This window comes from Haemaphysalis longicornis, unplaced genomic scaffold, assembly GCF_048455015.1.
Source record: "Haemaphysalis longicornis isolate Haplotype H1 unplaced genomic scaffold, Haemaphysalis longicornis Haplotype H1 scaffold_9, whole genome shotgun sequence".
Taxonomy (NCBI): Eukaryota; Metazoa; Arthropoda; class Arachnida; order Ixodida; family Ixodidae; genus Haemaphysalis; species Haemaphysalis longicornis.
In genome coordinates, this window is record NW_027526460.1 from 156,233,956 (window position 1) to 156,253,506 (window position 19,551).

At 48.5% G+C, this 19,551-nt stretch overlaps 1 protein-coding gene across 1 annotated transcript in view; it reads right to left on the reverse strand.

Moving 5' to 3' along the window:
• The window catches only part of LOC144153085 (luciferin 4-monooxygenase-like), a 67,322-nt gene that overhangs the window by 37,301 nt on the left and 10,470 nt on the right, over nucleotides 1-19,551 (reverse strand). Inside the window, exons 3-4 of the mRNA XM_077684737.1 lie at nucleotides 18,068-18,171; nucleotides 719-924 (exon numbers count right to left, since the gene is read on the reverse strand). Of these exons, the coding sequence (XP_077540863.1) occupies nucleotides 719-924; nucleotides 18,068-18,171 (310 nt within the window). The remainder of the gene's footprint in view (nucleotides 1-718; nucleotides 925-18,067; nucleotides 18,172-19,551) is intronic.

Sequence of the window (19,551 nt, forward strand, 5' to 3'; positions counted from 1 at the left end):
GTTCCTGTTTGATCGACCATGTTTTCGATTTAATTGAATGTTCTGGATTAGGGGAACCCCCGAAATTAATTCGTTCGAGCCGCTAACTTCCGGTCAATGTAGTTGGCTGCTGGCTACACGCTTGGGCTCTCTTGCATTTTGCAGAGCAGGTTCACTGATAAATTGCTATCACAACATAAACTTCGCATCGTTTTTGCCTAGGTGACAGTACTAGGAAAGTTGAGCAGTTCCGTACATGCACATTGTAGTGCATGTATTGTAGTGCATTGTAGTGCATTGTAGTGCATTGCACCTTCCTTTTATACGCAGGAATCGCAAGCTGCTTACATCTATTTAGGAATGAGGAAATTATCAACACAGAATTCCTAGAGAGAACTGATGTTCCTAAGTTGTTCATTATAACGACATAATGGCGACAATAAAATGCCCACTGAACGGGTCCCCATACATTCGTAAGAAGTATTCGCTTTAAATTGATAATTTTGTAAAGTAGGCCTAGAGACATGTGGTGTACTACATGGGCGTGTGCTTGAAAACCGAATTCGATCGTATATCGTATTATGTTGGGGGAATTCACTAAGTACGCATTGTATTTACATTGCCTTCTGCTTCGATTCGTAACGCAGCGGTATCATTGGACGCGCCTTGACTGCAGGGTTAAATTGCTTACACGGTTATTATAGTCGCAGTCTTGGCGATAACATCATCAAGCACTCACGCTTGCGTGTGAAGGTTTGCAACCACGCTCTGATGGGATATCTCCATTCCTTTGGCGTCCCCCGTGGTACCGGAGGAGTAGAACAAGGCGACCGTGGTGCTTTTCGGATCTTCAATGGGGACTTCTTCGAAATTGTCCTCGCTGATGTCCGCAAAGCTCGAAGTCGAAAAAAAGCCAGCCATGTCGTCTCCCGAAATAAATGCTTTCTGCAACACATCGCATCCCAGGGTCAAAAATTTTCCCTGGATCAATCTTTGTAAGGAACCCTGCTAGCAGGATATCGGACGACAGCCCTTGAGCTTAGACAATTCCAGCGAGACTGCATATGAGCAACCCATTTCACAGAATAAACCACATTCGATCATTCCTAAAGACTGCCATTTACGGTGGTTTCTTGTCCACTGTGCCCTTACTTATTTTCACTGACGCCTAGTTGATCTTTATTTGGTTTGTAGAGCACCAAAAAGGTGCAGATTGACAGGTCGTTTCCTTACTTCGCTTTTAAAAGGTAGTGATGAAAACTAGTTGTCGAACGTATCGAACATTTCGTCAGACACTTGTAATACACGTCCTATCTTCTCAGCATGTCTGTTCAATCTATAGAGCAAATCAATTCTGTATAATGCACTGCACTGACTCAGACATCGTGCTTCAAGGCAGCGCTCGGGTGCCATCCACCACAAGCCCTTGTTTGGTGGCAAGGTGTTGGCACAGAAATCGAGTTTAATTTTCCCCGCCCTTTGATAATCATGTTCACAAAGTTCGCGGGTGACGTAAAGTTACAATCGCTACTAGAATAAAGTTAGCGAAACCCAGTCTGCGCATTTCAGCAAAAGCTACAGGAACACCTACACACTCCTCATAATTGCAAACGCAGTATTCTCCATTCTCACAACGGCCACATGCCCCGTAATTCTTATCATCATTATTATCATCGCCTTTTACCTGTCTCTTTGTTCTATCGAATGCTACGACTCGGCAGACAACCGCATTCACATCGGCAAGCAAAGTTAGGTTAGGGAACATACTCCGCCACTATAATGCTATGTGTAATTAGCGTGCTCGTGTGCGCTTGCCCTCACGGCAGGCCGCATCCTGTGTAGTCGACAGGATGCGCCGCATCCACTGAGAGCCACGCGCGCCGCAATTCGTGTTTCAATGAATCGTGATTACAGACACTGTGCCATAGTGGGAAAGTAAATGCCCTTCATTAAACATAATTAACAGAAACAAAAAACTGGCTCCAATACACGCTGTGAACGGGACTGGAAAGCAAAGCTTTAAACTACACCCGCAACAACTGTCCATGCGGCGGCACTTGAATTCACACACGTGGTTCTACAAAGAGTGAATACAGAGATTCTGCCTGCCTTTGCCTGGAATTCGCGGTGGCGGCGTCCCGAACGCAGCAGCATCGGCCACGGTTGGGCTACAGCGGCGGACGCTGTTTTACCCCGCCCGTGGCTACAGCAGCGTCCGCTAAGCACGCTGCGTCTTTCGAACAGTGAGACAGCGGAACCTAGCCATCCTGATGTGCTAGCTCGGGGCTACACCACCGCGCGACACAAGCGCCAACACGGAAACAATTCGGCATGTGAGCTTAGTTATGCCGAATGAAACTAGTTAGTTTAGTGAGGTTTAGAACTGCGGAAAAGCTAAGGGCGCTTTTGTAATCGCTATTCATTAGAGCCAGTGGCTCCTTTCGCCTCTTGTAATACCTCTTAAAGCACAACCGAATTGGTATTCACCAATTTAAAAACGGAGCCCCTTTCGTGGCAAGCAGTGCGCAAAAGGTGGCGTTTCTCTAGCGGCCAAATGTCTGTATGTGTTCTCTAAATTTCCCCCCCCCCCCCCTGCGAACCAATCCTTAACGTATCGTTGCCGCATGACCACATAATTCTGTCGGGTACGGGTTACCCAAAAGGTGGTGTCAAAAAATTTAATCAAGCCGTGGGAAGGAAGCGCGCAATGGACGCGAAGCTACGCCAAAGCAGGCCCAAAACAACCGCCGCTAAAGAAGACGACAAAGCCGTACCGCCGAAGCGCCCGCCGGTGAGCAGGCACCTCCCCGCGGGGAACGCTGGGCAAATTCGCCGTGGTATGTACAGTGTGCTCCGTGACTGAAACCCTCCGCCCCCTACACTCACCTCTCCCGCCCCCCCCTCTCACCCCCGCCGCCGCCTCCGCCGGGTTGGGAGTTTACTGTCGTACACGCCGCGAAAAAACTGTTGCTGGAATGGCCGATGCGCTCCATTTATTAGGCCACAGCCATTTTGTGCCCAGAGGCAGCAGACACAGCGTCGTCAGCAGCTGCTGCCGCTGAAATTCAACGTGCGTGCGTGCTTGCGTGCCTGAAACGAAGTTTCGGAATGAAAGGGGGCGCAGCGGCGAGACTACACACATAAACAAAAAACGAGTGCGGGCATCGCGCGGCTCAGCGAGCGCGTGCGACTCCTGGCTCCATGCCGGGCGAAAGTAAGCTATCAGCCTGTCTGGGGTTCGCGTGGCGAAGGCGGCGAATAATTATTACAGTCCTTTATTCATAAAGTGTGATTCCAGGTCTATAGTCCGGGATAGGGAAAGCGGTGAGGGCGTCTACACCCTCTTGTGTATCCCAGTGGTACTTTCGAAAGTCCACAGGGGGCATAGTAGTCTCTATTGGGGGAGTCCGGCCCAAAGCAGCCGATGCCCACACCTGGAGAGTCTTGATGTTCGGCGGAAGATGGGCTCTTCGCACTGCCGCGAGACACAAGCACTACCATAACAGGTGACGCATTGTGGGCCTCACTGGCGCGTGAAACGAGGAGCAAGTCATGGCGGTCCTCTCCCTGTAGTTCTCGAGGGGTTCTCTCAGGTGCCTTGTTCGGCGGGCAACTTATGCCAACAAAAACTAGCGCGAGACCCTTGGGTTACACAAGTGTGTGTGAAACGTGATTCATGCGTGTGTGAAGTGTGTGTGAATCGTGACACCGAGAGGGATTCACTGTCAAATTGGCTCGCGCTGCGCGTCAGAGTAGAAAATCCTTGGATTTCGGCTGCCCCAAGCCGACCGCTAAGGGACGCACCCTACTCGAGGACGCTGCGGACGCGGGCTATCAACTGCTCAACGACCCGGCAGCGCACACTCGCCACGGCACGCCGGTGCAGCGGGACACCAACCCCGACCTAACTATTTGCAAGGATTTCGGCAAGGGTGCCGAGACGCGGTGGAGGAACACCGGCGAGACGCTGGGAAGCGACCATTGCATCCTGGAAATCACCGTGCCGCTGAAGTCCAAGGCGCCGACGCCCAGAACACAAGGTATCGCCGACTGGAACGCGTACCGCGAAGCTCTGGGAGGCATTCCGGAACACGTCGAAGACATCGACAAGTGGACGCAAGCCCTCAACGAAGCAGCCCGATCGGCCACCACCGAAATCGAGCTGGACGACTCCGCACCCCAGGCTGACAGCCGGCTCGCACACCTCCTGGAGGCGAGGAACTCCATACGAGATAGATGGAAGAAGCAGCGCAGCAACCGAAAGCTTCGTAAGAGAGTGGCACTGCTCAACCGGGAGATAGAGAAACACTGCGCCGTCCTGTGCCGCCAGCAGTGGCACGTGGTCTGCGAAGAGGCCGACGGGCAGATGCACAAGAGTCGCACCTGGCAGCTACTCCGCCACTTGCTCGACGAGACCAAGACCAAGGGAACGCAACAGGACGTCCTGGCCCGCACCGTACACAAGACCCGGCAGGAACTCGGCGAGGCGGAGGTTCGCCGACGCCTGAACGAGAAGTACCTACCCTCCACGCCCCCGGAGCCCCTACCGAGCTACACGGGAGTGGTCAACGCCCGGCTCGACGGCGACATCGAGGAGTGGGAAGTGAGGGTGGTGCTCCAGACAATCAACTGCAGATTGGCAGCAGGCCCCGACAGAACGACGAACAAGGCGCTCCGCAACCTGAACGACGCGGCCATCTCGGTTCTCACACGGTACAACAACGAGTGCTGGCGCAACGGCAAGCTACCCAAGCGATGGAAGGAGGCGAGGACGGTGCTCATCCCCAAACCGGGTAAGCTCCCTCACATCGACAACTTGCGTCCGATATCGCTTACGTCGTGCGTTGGCAAGGTGCTAGACCATGTGCTTCTCAACCGATGGCAGTCGTACCTCGAGGAAGAAGGACTCTACCCCGATACGATCCTGGGCTTCCGGGCTAAGCTTAGCACTAAGGACGCCATGTTGTTGCTTAAGCAGGAGGTGATCGACCAAGCGACCCACTCTCTAGACAACCGAGCGGTCCTGGGCCTAGATTTACAAAGTGCATTTGATCGTGTCAAGTGCATTTGATCGTGCCTCGACATGGGGCAGAGAACGTTCGCCTATATCAGGGACTTGCTCACCGAGCGCACGACGGCAATCAACGTCGGGGATATACAGCTACCTACCAAGACACTGGGCAGTGTCGGGACGCCGCAGGGTTCGGTGATATCGCCTATTCTGTTCAACATGGTGATGATCGGGATGGCCAACAGGCTCGCCAGCCTCCCGGACGTCAAGCACACGATCTACGCCGACGACATCACCCCGTGGATGACGGGAGGCAGTGACGGCCACATTGAGGCCGCACTGCAGCAGGCGATCGACGTTATCGAGAACCAGTTGCAAGGAACCGGGCTGATCTGCTCGACTGCAAAGTCGGAGCTCCTAATTCTGCCACCCAACGGAAGGTGCAAGGATACAACCCCGGAAATGACCCTGGGAACGCGGGACGGCACGGCAACCCGACACGTTAAGACCCTGAGGGTCCTCGGCCTCCGCATAGACGCGCTCAAGCACGAGGGCCTCGCAATCAGGAAGCTGGAAACTAAGATGGAAACGGCCACTAGACTCATCCGGAGGGTGTCCACCAGGCATGCTGGGATGAAGGAAGCAAGTCTGCTCCGGCTCGTCCAGTCATTCGCAGTCAGTCACGTGGCCTATGTAGCGGCTTTCCACAACTGGAAGGCGGCGGAGCGCTAAAAGCTCCACGCCATCATCCGCAAGGCATATAAGGCAGCACTCGGGCTATACACGCACACCAGGACGGACAAGCTCCTCGAGCTGGGAGTTCACAACACTCTCGACTAAATAGCCGAGGCCCAGCGCACGGCACAGCTAACGAGACTAAGGCAAACGAGAGCGGGACGCGCGATCCTACAGCGGCTCGGGCACTAGGGACAAGGAACGCAGGACGGCGCGGAGCGAGCGTCGCTCCCGCGGGACCTGCTCCGCAACCTCCACGTGCCACCCATCCCCCGGCACATGCATCCTGAGCACAATCAGGAACGACGGCTCGCCAGAGCCAAGGCACTCACGGCGACACACGCGACGGACACCGGAGCATACTACGTGGACGTAGCCAAGTACCCGGACCGGCCGTACACGTACGCCGCGGCGGTGGTAGCAGCCACCACCGGGGCGCTGTACACGGCCGGCAGCGTCAGGGCCAAGAGCACGGACCAGGCCGAAGAGATGGCGATCGCATAAGCCCATGCGAACCCAGAGTGCACCACAGTGATCAGTGACGCGAGACAGGCGATCTCGCACTACGCTACGAATAGTGTCTCCCTCAGTGTTGTGAGGGTGTGCGAGGCCCTACTCCCCAGACGATCAGCGGTGACTATTAAGTGGTTCCTGGCGCACGCCGGCCCGTTGACCACGGGCGAGAACCGCAACGAGGAGGCGGACCGGGCGGCGCGCGCGTTCACCAGCCGCGGCATGAGCCCGAGCCCCCAACTTGCGGCGGAGGAAGACGACGAGGTGGTGGCACTCACCACCTACAAGGACACCCTGGAGTGGTACCGGACTAACCGCCGGACGCTACCCCCACCCCACCCTAAGCTGACGCGACGCGAAGCAGTGGTGTTTAGGCAGTTGCAAACACGTGCGCTGATGACTCCAGTGATAGCTAAACAAATATGCCCGGAGGTGTACCCCAGTGATGTGTTTGTGATGTGCAAGGACAGGGCCACGGTGGCCCACATCCTGTGGGACTGCAGAAGACACCCGAGCGAGGCCAGTGCAGCAGAGACGTTCCCGCCGTACCTTGTCAGTGCGGCGGCGTGCAAAGAGAGAGAAAGCTCTTTATTAGAAGAAAGCAGAGAGGTCTGCAGGCATGTATTCGCCTACATGCTACTCTGCGGGGATGGGGTGGAGGAGGTAAAGGCCCTAAAGAAAGTAGGGCGAAAGAGAGGGGAAAAAAGAAGATGTAAAAAAGAAGGCTACATGGAGTGTTCCGTGGGTCACGTAAAAGTCCAGGTGTTCTCACAGGATGACGATGTGGAGTTCTACAGTGTCTCTGCGACGCCGATGTCGTGTAAATAATCAAACAGTGCATCTAACACTTTTCGCTGGGATGATGGAGATGACCATGGTCCAAGAAGAGCTTTCAATGATAAAAGTCCATTGTTGAGGCACTCGATCTTCTTGGCGAGGTCGTTCCTTTTCTGTTTGTATGCCGGACACTCTAATAAAACGTGTTCAGTAGTTTCTGGCAAACCACAGTTATCATAGTAAGGGTTTGTGGTTTGACCGAGGCGATGTCGGTAGGAGTTCGTAAGTGCTGCGTTGAGGCGCAGCCGATGGTAGAGCGTCTCAAATCGACGTGGGATTCGCTCTGGGAGCCTCATTCTCAGGTCAGAGTCTATGTCATACAGAAAAGGGTGGTGAGTTTCGGGAAAAGACCAGAGACGGTTTCGTTCCTCTAAGGCAAGCTGCTTCGCTAGCGCTGCAGCCTCGTGCTTTGTAAAGAAAATTTTCCTTACATTGCGCAGTTGTAGCCCTCTGCGAGCCGCCTCATCAGCTTTCTCGTTGCCGAGAACGCCACAATGTGCGGGTATCCATTGCAAGGTCACACGATGCCCAGCGACGTAGGCTAGATGGTGCAGGTAAATGATGTCGCGGGATACGTGGTCGTGGAGGCTGAAGCAACTGGCATGCCGTAGGGTTTGCAGCGCTGTCTTAGAATCCGTGAATATAGCCCATTCTGCTGATGGCTGACGAAGAATGTAGCGGAGGGCTTGCTTAATTGCATGAAGCTCGGCCGACGTGGATGACGTTGCACGTTCAAGGCGGTAGGACAGCGCTTGGCCGGTAGACGAAACGTAGACGCCCGATGCACTACTGTGAGGTGTAGATGAACCGTCCGTAAAAATGTGGGCCGTATGCGGATAACAGCCACTGATGTGGGCGAGCACGAGTTGAAGGAGGCAGAATTGAGGGAGTGTTTGCTTTGAGGTGACACCAGGTATGTTGAGTTTTATGCACTACGTCATACAACACATGGCCGTCCAGCAAGTGTCGGACGCCCTCGAGCTTCAACGCCCGAAAGTGTCACCACCACCCGGGGGTAAGGCATGAGTAGGTGACGGAAGCCGAGTGGACGGCTGACACGACGTGAGGCCGCGTCGCGTTTGCGGGACAAATAAAGATGTTTTCTCTCTCTCTCTCTCTCTCGATGTCGGATGTACAGTGATGGACAAATCAAATGCAGGCTTGCAAATACAAACTGGAACACACAAATGGCGCAATTTCTTTCTATGCAAGTCCACTTGTGGTATCACTTTATAACAGCAGCAAAGTTTGTTAACGTGACTTCCCAGATATACCCCACCGCGCCATTTTGTGATCTCTACAAACCAATTTCCTCGATTTTGCCTGTTCTGTGACATATTTTCGTGTTCGCACGTTTCATTAGTCCATGACAGTACATCCAGTTTCTGCATCGGCTAAGCGTGTTGAACTACGCCATAAACCAACAAAGCCGAATCGTAGGATTTAGGCTTTCACCGCGGCTGGAAGCCACAATGCTTGCTCTTTCATGCGCCGCAGGCCGACCTGAGTGTCCCCAGGAATTTTAAAGGGGCAATGAAGACAAAAACAATTCGGTTGTATTCGAAAGGTTTCGTGTTTACCCTGCATGCTTGTCCGGCAGTAAACGATGCCGTCTTCTTTGAGAAATCAAACAATTAAGTCCGAAATTCGAATTCCCAGGCCGCATCGGGTGTTTCGTGATGTCCACAATGACTTATCCATGGTAGGCTAGTATGTTGACCAGTAGTACCGCTCACAGCAAAAACATATTTCGTTAGTCTAGATACCGTCTTCCTTCAAAAATAACATAAACGATACCGCTAAAGAACCACTTTCTTCCCACGGTTGTTTTGCTGACCGTTCTTGTGAGTACCAGGTTTATGTTACGCTTGATAGTAATAGTGTCGGGAAATATTATGCAACTCGACAGGAATGGTCACGTAAGTGGCGGTGTCTCTTCAGATAAGCCCAACGTGCTCGACGGCTGTGCAGCGTCGGCCAGCATAGTGCCCACCGTACGCACTAGTGCTTGTATGTGCCTGTGTTCGTTCGTAAATTTAATTTCGCAGACAAACATAATTGCTGCTATAAAAAGAACGCGCACCAAATTTAAGCGCCAATAGCTAGTTCTGCAAGCTTATAATCCTGTTCAACCTGTTTAATTTGCATCGAATTTTGTCAGCGTCAGCCAATGGCAACAAACTGACCATTACACGTCACAGGTTCAGTGCGGAAAAGTAACTAGGGTGTAACATGCCCCTTCTTTGTTTTCCTCATTATACAGCTTACTTGAGTAAAGTTTGCGTTAGAAGCCGTGTCAACGTTATTTTTATGACGCAATCTTTCCAATGAACCATGACTTGCGTTTTGTCTTCATGCCCCTTTCAAAGTGCCATACATACAAAGTACAAATTTGTTTCATTCGAAGGATTTTGTATTTTATAGTGCCCCCAGCGCTTGTCCGGAAGCAAACAATTCACTGTGAAATTTATTTATTATTTATTTTACAAGTACTGCCAGCCTTGTTACAAGGCCTTAGGCAGGAGTGGGCATCCGGTAAAAGCACATATCAACAAGATAGAAGACAATAAGCAAAAAATGCACAATGTTCAGCACACAGAAATGTTTTCCCTTGCCACTTCGGAAGCAAAAAAAAATAAAACAAGATAGCAGACAACGAACAAGAAACTGCACAATAATCAGCACAAAATTTTACGGGAAAAGACGGGAGGTGAAAGCTGTGATTTATTCGAAAGTGCAGAAATAAATGATGAAACAGCCTGACCGTCAACAATTGGGACGGTTAGTCCGTTCTATTCGGAAACCGTGTGTGGGAAGAAAAAGTTTTTAAACACGTTAGTCCTGCATAAAAAAAGATTTCTCTAGTTCTGCAGCTTTCAGAAGATCTGACGTGGACGTGCACCAGCTGTATGAATTGCAAATAAATCTACCTGATTTCCTCCGGATTTTCTCGAGTTTAGTGATGTTGCTTAGAGTGTGTGGATCCCAGACAATGGGAGCGTACTCTATAATATGTCGGACACATATTTTATATGACAAAAGTTTTAGTTCAGGGGATGCATTTTCTATAGACCGCCTTAAAAATCCCAGTTTATTCATTGCTTTATTGTAAATGTATATTATGTCCTCGTTCCACTTATGATCTGATGTAAGTATTACACCCAAGTATTTGTACAAAGCTACGACGGATAGAGGCTGGTTGCTAATGCTATAAGCGAAACCTAAGGGACTCTTTTTGCAGGTAGCAGTCATTGAAACCGTCTTTCTTTAAGTTCATAGTCCTCTGCCATTTCGAGCACCATGTTTGTACTACAGATAGCGAGGTGTTAAAGTCTCCCTGATCACTTGAATTGCGTATTTCGTTATATAACATGCAGTCATCTGCAAAAAACTTTATCTTGACGCGTATGTCACTAACGATATCATTTATAAAGACGATAAAGAGGAGCGGCCCTAATACTCATCCTGCGGAATGCCTGAGTCTACATTTGCAGGTGACGATGCTGTATCATTGATTTGTTGTATCATTGATCGTAGTGACAAATATTCTTCAATCCAGTTAACTAAAGTGTCGTTTTTTAAAATTGTTTTTTTTTGTTTGAGCAGTAGTTTGGAGTGAGAGACGCGTTCGAATGATTTTTGGAAATCTAAGAATATTAGGTCAATTTGGCTTTGGCTATCTAGAGCTGCTGCCATTTGCGAACTGCTTCCAAGAGCTGGGTTATGGTCGAAAAGCCTCGGCGGAAGCCATGTTGTCTTGCATCAATTATTGCGTTCTCTTATAGAAAGGTGGAAATGTGTTTGAAAATTATGTGCTCCAAGACTTTTGCCCATGCCTAGAGTAAAGATATTGGTCTGTGTGATGTGGGGACAGACAGATTTCCTGTTTTTGGTATGAGGACGATTTTTGCGTACTTATAATCGGCTGGGAGTTCTGCGCATGACAGTGATTTCTCGAATATTAAAGTAGGATATTTTGAACACCACGTGGCGCTCCGAGAAAGAAATGCATTCGGAATTCCGTCAGCTCCAGGCGATTTTTTTTGCATCCAGATTAAGCAAAAGCGCTAAGACACCTCCCTATGAAATTCTAATATCACCAATAGGCAAAATGTGTTCATAGCTAGAAAACTGCGGGTTGACACCGTCATCACGCATGAACACCAACAAGAAGTATTTGTTAAGCGCATCTGCGATTTCGGCGCTTTCAGTTAAAAAGGTATTACCAATACAGAGTTTGGATGTAACTATCTCTTTTGGCGATAAGAACTTTCCCGGGGAAGACACTTTAGCGTTATTTTTTGGTAGTACTCTTTCGCTTTTTTATTTTATCAGCTAGTGAATATCAGCTAGTGAACTACTGAACGTAAGCCGAGAAACCTATCGCTCGTACGAAGAGTTGTGCGTTGCTTGTGTTGTTTTTCTTGTCTTTAATTAATTGAATAAATTTATAAATGAATCAATTTATATAAATCAATGAATTTATAGAAATGAATCAACTTAAGTTAAAATTTCGATTCTCCCGCCCAATCGTGTGTTTTCGTGACGTCTGCAATGTAGTCACAAGAACAGGTCTTCAAGAAAACTTAGTGCGCCATTAGGCTTGGCAGCCGACTGCCGATCCTTGTTTATCGTCAGTCATCCTAGATGGCGCTATCATACTGCACAGGGCCGTTTTCTACCTTTGCTTTGTTTTTGACCGTATGTGAACCTGGCTGGTTTTTGTTAGGGTTCAAAATAATTGTTTCGTGAAACATGGTGTTCACTCGACAAATGTGCACGTAAGGCATGTAATGTACACGTAAAAAACACGTAAGACACCGTCGCTTGCGCCAATTGGCCAGTGTCGTCTGAGATGACTTCAAAGCGCCGCACTGCTGTGCAGCTAAAACATGAATAGTGCGCGCAGTACAAGCAGCAGCACCCGTCGGTACTTTTACGTTTACGTGCCCTTTCGTAACTTCCACTGTTTGCCCCACCATTTTCACTGCTATAAACAGAATGTGCCCTAACTGTAAGCGGAAATAGCTCGTTCGGCAAGCCAATGAGCCCTGCCTAATTTGCGTTTGCTTTTGCTGGCCTCAGCCAATCGCAGAGCTGGGCATATGCATCATAGGATCTGTTGCGGGAAGTGAGCTGGTGCGTCGCATAGCCATTCCCTTTTTTCCTGTGTAGCCCGTTTGAGTGAGGTTTACGTTAAACGTGGTGTCAGTATGATTCTAAGGAGGCAATCTTCGAATGAACCAAATTTCTGTTTTGTCTGCTTGGCGGCCCCTTTAAAGGCGATAGATAGTCTTTCTTGGGCTGCTTAAACGCGACAATCTTGTCTGTCCGTCTGTCTGTCTGTCCGTCGATTCATCATACCGGCAAAAATGTTGGAACAATTAATCAAAAGAAGTAGGTAAATTGTGGACCGTTCCCAACTACTGAAACTGCTTCCTAATCATGTCATCATTATTTAGCGCAAAGAAAAGTTTAGGCATATTTCAGGCATAGTTTAAGTACATAACCTGGAGTACACGCCATCTTTTCGTTTAAAATAGACGTTACGTTAGCTTTTACGATAGGAAATGAAAAAAAAAAAATTGGCCGCGTGTCTGCTCATTTCGCTGCGGACTTTGTCTATAGACGATAAGTTGCTACTTCTGCTGTCACTTAAAGGGACCCTGCAACGCTTTTTCCAACTTTTTTTGTATCATAAATGCTTTGAGAACGCAGTCAACAAACACACTCAGTACTTTAAAAAATGGTCACAGAGTACCTTTGCCAAAAATTACTGCTCTATGCCCATCAGATACCTAAGAAACTTGTTCGAAAGGATGTTCTATCTTTTCCTGTATTGGAGGTCTTCGAGCACTCGAATTGCGTCATTACAGCGATGTAGCGGATATTGGCCGGATGTCTTTCAGTTTCAGCCATAAATGCATTTGATAACCACTTAAAGAACTCCCACAAAAGCAGTGCAGAAACGAAAGGCGCATCTGCTACGACGAGCAAATCGCGCAGTACCACTCCGGGCTGGCGATAACTGTAGCTTTCGCCGTGATTGCAGACATGAATGAAAGAGCGACAGCATTTATCGGCAGTGCTGCAGAGGCCCTTTAATGGTCGACCCTCTCAGCCACAGCCACCTAACACCTCCAGCCATCTTGCCCCTCCCGCGACAAACACCGTGGAGGTTGGCTAAACTCACTTCAATTTACCCACTCCCGCCATCTATTGGAACCTTTCGTTACAGTTGGCCTTGGAATGCCGCCTTGGTGTCTGGGCTAGGGAGCGAGTCCTTTTTCTATTTTTCGGTCGAGGCATTGTTTTCAACGTGTTTTTATTTGCTGTCGCAAAAGTTAAGCCTCCTCTATTTTCAAGCGCAGCTCTTAAGGCCCCGCTCCTGCGGTTTGTAACCACGGGAACGAGGAGGACGCCGAAGATGGAGGAAGGAGGAAACCGGAGGAGAACAGTATGGAGAAAGTGTGAGAGTGAGGGCGGTATGTCGAGGGTACCGCCTGAAAGTTGGTCCGCGGCTGCGAAGAGCTAGAGCAGCCAGAGTAGCGGGAGCAGTCGTGCGGTAGCCGATTACGCTATCACTTCTGAGAGGAAAAAAGTGCTGCCCGAGTACAGGAGCAGCGGCGCCGACGTGGGAATTCACACGTGCGCGCCGCCGAAGCGGCAGCTATGCGCCAACGCCAAGATGACTCTACTAGGGGTGTGCGAATATTCGAAAAATTCGATTATTAGTCGAATAATAAATATGTTATATTCGTATTCGCTGCGAAAACAATGTATTTGAAACATTTTGAATATTCGAAATGGTTAGAATAATCGGCTATTATCGAATATTTGAATTGATTAGTTCAATGTGGGGACGTGGTGTTCAACATCGGAAAAAATGACCAAAACACCGTCTTTTTTTTTTTTTTTTGAAAGCAACATTTTCGGTTTCTATGTTTTCTATCCTGTGCGTTTGCAAATTTTTAACACGAAAAGCATCGCAAAGTGGAATAAAAATACTTTTGCTAGGTGCGGTGACAAAATGTCAGCGCGAAAGGGCGAAAAAATGCCAATTTTCGGAGCGCTGTATCTCCGCAATGGTGCCACCGGGCGCCGCCATTTTGGTACCATTGGATTGGCCAAGCGATCCTCTTTCCGATCCCGGCCTTCGTTCATTCAGAGACGCACGAGCGTTCATTTTATCTTCGTTCATTCAGAGACGCACGAGCGGCAGAAAAAGAAAGACGCACAAACGAATTCAGAAATAGATTATGAAGCGCGAATGGTCCGGTCGGCGCGCGCTGAAACGGCCCTCCTCATTGGACGTCGCCACGGCAACGCAAGATGGCGGCCACCTGAACTGCGCAGCGTGTTTCAGAGTTTGTTCGTCGTTTGTTACAGCGATTTCTTCGTGACCGCTGGGTCTATTTTGATTCCGTTCTTTGCGTACGTTACATTCCTTGATGAACAGCTGCGGTCATGACACTCTTGGTTTTTCACGTTTACTTTTTGTGATTTTTTGTTCAAGTAGTCGTTCATGGCCTATGTGCCTTTTGTACATTCACCTCTGAAAAACTGAGAACTAAAAAAATTGTGTTTTAATAAACAAATCTGGCTGTCACGACCTCGTCCATTCATTTGGGGATGCCAAGCACTTCGAACTAGTTTTCTATCATGTTTTATAATCCGCTCAAGTTCGGTACAAGGTGAACCGAAAGAAAATTTTATAAAAGAAAATTTTCAAAATATTACTTTGAAATGGTAATGGTGCTATCACGCAAGCGTTTCTAGTTGCTGTGCCATTTCTCATCAAAACACACAAAGAAATGAAAAAAGTTGATTTTGAAAGCCACGTCCCCCCTTAATTATTCGATATTCGATTCGATATTCGAGGCTAGATATTCTTATTCCATTAATATTAGAAACATTTAATATTCGCACACCCCTAGACTCTACAGTTCGCGTTGCCCCCAAATTTCGCATTGGGGAGGACCGTAAGTTTTTAAGTGCGAATGCACTTCTTAAGCGAGCCTGAAGCGTCCGCCGCCGTCCGCATTCCGCAGCTGTCCGCATAGCAACAGCTGCGGGTGCGCGCGCTCCTCGTCTTCCTTGGCAACGGGGGGAGATGGGCGCAAGCTGCCTGGCCGCTGACATGACACATACCCACGTGGGGGATTGGCCAGGAATCTCCTCGTCTTCCTTGGCAACGGGGGGAGATGGGCGCGCGCTGCCTGGCCGCTGACATGGCACATACCCACGTGGGGGATTGGCCAGGAATCGGGCGTGAGGAGGGCTAATGCACCCGCTTAAAGGAATACTGACACGAAATTTCAAAGCTGAGATCCGCTGTAGCAGTCAAGTACAACGACAACACAAATAGGTGCCTGTGCATGGCACATACCCACGTGGGGGAATGGCCAGGAATCGGGCGTGAGAAGGGCTAATGCACCCGCTTAAAGGAGTACTGACACGAAATTTCAAAGCTGAGATCCGCTGTAGCAGTCAAGTACAACGACAACACAAATAGGTGTATGTGAAAGAATGCATCTTTCTTTCTTTGTAGTTGTGTGTGTGTGTGTGATCTCTCTTTCGCGAACATTACAGTTGTGTGCGTGTGTGTAATCTCTCGACTACTCATTAAGATCACGATATCCACCGTAATCGCGCAATCAACAACCGTGCATTCGCACTTACACACTCTCCACCTCGGGGAAGTGCGAGGGAATTTTTAATTTAAAGTACCAGTTTCGCATTGATGCTTTGCCTCAAATACGCTCAATGTTTTCGTTTAACTCAGCGATGTTAACAAGCATGAAGCGTAGTTCCAGAGGTACTGGTTCGTAAAGGTTTTGCCTATATAAACTTCTCGTTCAAGAGTTCGTTTACTTTTTGCGGGGTGGCTGAATCGAGCGAGAGAGAGACAGACAGACCAAACTTAAGAATTTTCGTATCCCAAGAGAGACTATCGTGCTTAAAGAACAACGAGTTAGAAATCGGACAGAGAGGCTCCATCCCGCCCGAGATAAAAGTAAGCACAAAACATTAGTTCCCTGTAAATATCGTCGAAATACGATAGTCTTCTGCTCCTCTGCCCCGTAAGTACCTTTCGTCTTTCCGGCCAACTCTCATGCGCTTCCCCTCCCGTCTCACTCCTCCCATGATAAACACGGTGGAAGTCCATTTTACCGCGCATCACCGCTCCCACCACCTACGGAACTTTTCCTTGCCCAGCTCGCATATTGTTGGCCAGTTCCTGCTGGTTGAGAATGCGGTTGTAGACAAGAGCGCATGGATCCCCGTGAAGAGGGAACCGCGAGAACATCATTGCTCTCTATGAAGAAGTTTCTTTCTCTCGCTCTCTCGCTCTCTTTCTCCCTCTCTTACTGTTGAACGTCTTGAAAAGCCATCAGAGGGCGCATTGTGTATTTTGTGGAGTCAGAACATTGCTGTTAACATATACCTTTATATTTCCTATCACAAAAATCACACAATCATTCATTTGTAATTAAAGAAACACTGCAAATGTCACTTATACATTTCTGTTTCCCCTCACATATCCCTAATGTGATGTTTTTGCTGAGCAAGGTTGACCAGTATGAACATTCTAACAAATTTAGTAGTTTAGAAGTGTTTACTTTATATAAACGTTTCGTTCAACAATTCTTTTACTTTTTTAGCCGCGAAGCTTTTGAAAAGGTTAAAGAATTCTACCTTTTTAGCAAGTCGTAATTGTTTTCTGTCAGCAGTTAAAAATAAAAAGAAAATGCCGTGCGTGCGCACGTGAGCGCGTCCCTCGCGGCGACCGCCCAGAGTCCACGATAGTCAAGCCAACCATACCCACTTTGAGAGATTGGCCAAAATTGGCAAGAAAAAAAAAATCTCCAGCGTCTGCCATAATCGTGGGAACACTTTCTCGGAAAGACATGTTACACAGTGCGCCCCTCCAAGGTGAACTCCAATGATCATCACTTCGAAAAAAAAATGAAGGAAGCTAGCACTTATAGCAACAGAAATGGAGTACAGGTCGCTGTGGAAGCGAAGGAGAAGCAAATCGGCTGTAATCGTGGACGTAGACCGTCGTAATGGTCATGAAGGTTACAGACAGCTTCGCTTACGCAACCTTCTTACGCGGTAGTTTGAGATTCCTTGCATTTTTTTTCTTTTGGATGAATCGAGGGACAGACCGAAAAACAGACAATTTTCGCGTTCAAGTGACCCAATAAATCGAACTCCACGTTCGTGCTGTTGCATGCAGAAAAGAAAAAAAAAGATGCGCGCCGACCCATTACATTCCGTGCAAAGAGTGCGAAGGCTGGAAAATTAAATTGAATTGAAAAAATATCCGTTAAATTTACCCGTCAGGACGGCGAGAGAGGGGGAGGAGCACTAGGTGTGCGAGCAGACAGCGGCGAATGAGTTTCACGGCAGGCGCGGCAGGCGACTATATTGACTTTCGACGACGAAGCAAGCAGAACTCCGAGAATTTGTATTTCATAGCCCGTGTTCCGACTGTTTCTTCAGTGGGTCGCTGCCAGCGAGTGAGTGAGTGAGTGAGTGAGTGAGTGAGTGAGTGAGTGAGTGAGTGAGTGAGTGAGTGAGTGAGTGAGTGAGTGAGTGAGTGAGTGAGTGAGTGAGTGAGTGAGTGAGTGAGTGAGTGAGTGAGTGAGTTATTTCCCTGGTCAGCGCATCAGGCGGGCTCGGCCTTGAAAAACATGCCGGCGACTTCCTAACGCTAATTACACACCGAGAAGATCTCTCGGTTGTTTCTGGGCGCTGTTGTTCTGCGTCGAGCTGCAGTTCTCGTGCACAAAGTTTGTTTTACGCCACTTCTCGTTCTAGTGTTCTGCATGGTTTTATTCTTTATTCTCTTCGTCGCCGTCCCATATCTTGTGCCGAAATATTGCATAGTTTGCTTCATAGGCGGAACAAATATTCAATTGTCATCTTAGCGCAGCCTATAAAAATGTTAAATTGAACTCATACATCTGGTTTGTTTTGTCATACCTTAATGCTGGCGCTCCTTCGGACTGCAAGTACCTTGGTAGCATTCCTTGCAGAGGTTAGGACGTGCGTTGCGTTGCTGTGCTGAATTTGGAACAGGAGTTCACCTGCCAAGTAACAGTTGAGGGGCGAGAAAAAATATTGTTAAAAAAATTATTTACCGAACATGAGCTGAATACAAAATTTGTTCCAAAGTAATGTGAAGATGGTGCACGTGCATGGACGTAGTATTATAATTTATTAGTCGCATTTTTAGGGAAACTGTTTTATCACCTTCATAGCTCTGATGAAGGCATGTTGATATCTTTTTTGTGGACCAGGTATTGGATCTGTGTTTTCCTAGCCTCACTACCAGCATACATGACGGCAACAGCAATTGAAGAGAGAAAGTTAGTTCTATTTCACGCTCACATTTTACGGAATTTTCGGCAATGGTTTTTGCGGTAACCGGAGGTATATTTTTTTTTTCCTGCGCAGAGTTGTGTGTCCTATCTTTGTGCATCTGCATAAGTGCGTCTTTTTCTTTGCGTTGATACGTTGCAGCAATGCGGTCGTCTGGGCGTTCTGGGGATGAGGATACAGCCAGATAACAATGTACGATTACTCCCAGTTAGCTTTTTTTCCAGAAAAAGTACTGTATACAGGGTCATTAAAGTTAAGTCGACGGGTTTTTTCAAAAATAAGCGCTTAGATTTCCGTGAAGAAGACCTCTACAGTGAGGTTATGCGCCCAGTGGGACACATAAATAGGAGGTTAATATTGATGTAGGCGACTTAATTAACTAAAATTGATTAATTAACTTTTTAGTGGCTGCAGTAACCAGGCATGTTTGTATTGCAAAGTTAGGCGCAATCATGTTTCTACGCAGTTTCAATTGGCAGAATTCTTCTAGCGCATTCGCAGTCCAAGATATCAAACGGCGAAGTTTAATTGCCGTTCGCATGATTACGCATGCGAGACAGTCTGCACCGGCGCAAAGCTCCTCCCTTCTGTGACGTGCCTGCTGCGTACGGTGTTTAGTTCGACAAAGGGGTGGAGGCACAGGAAAAAGTGATAACTGGCACCCATTCATTGTTGGCTGGCGTTATCGCAATCTGCACTACTCGGAACAGCTATCGAAACTCAGAACAAAAGGGAGGCGCTTTGCGCTGGTTTGACTTCTAGCATGCGTAATCATGCGAACGCCAATTAAAGGGACACTGAAGTGATATGTAAACATTGCGGGATTACTAGCGCAAATTGTAGTCCGGAGTCCCCAGGCCATGTTTCGACCACTCTAGGCGCGTTTACGCGATTTTATTTAGTAGAAAAACTAATTCGAAAACGCTGTCCTCCTCTCTTTACGCTCGCCCATTTTCTGTGGCATTTTCGTGTGACGTCAGGAGGGGATGAGCTGGCAATTGGCTGCGCCACGGCTGCGCTACTGCACGGCTCCCTGGCCGACGGAGCCAGTCGGCCCAGCGTTTCGTCCGCCGGCCGCCGGCGGG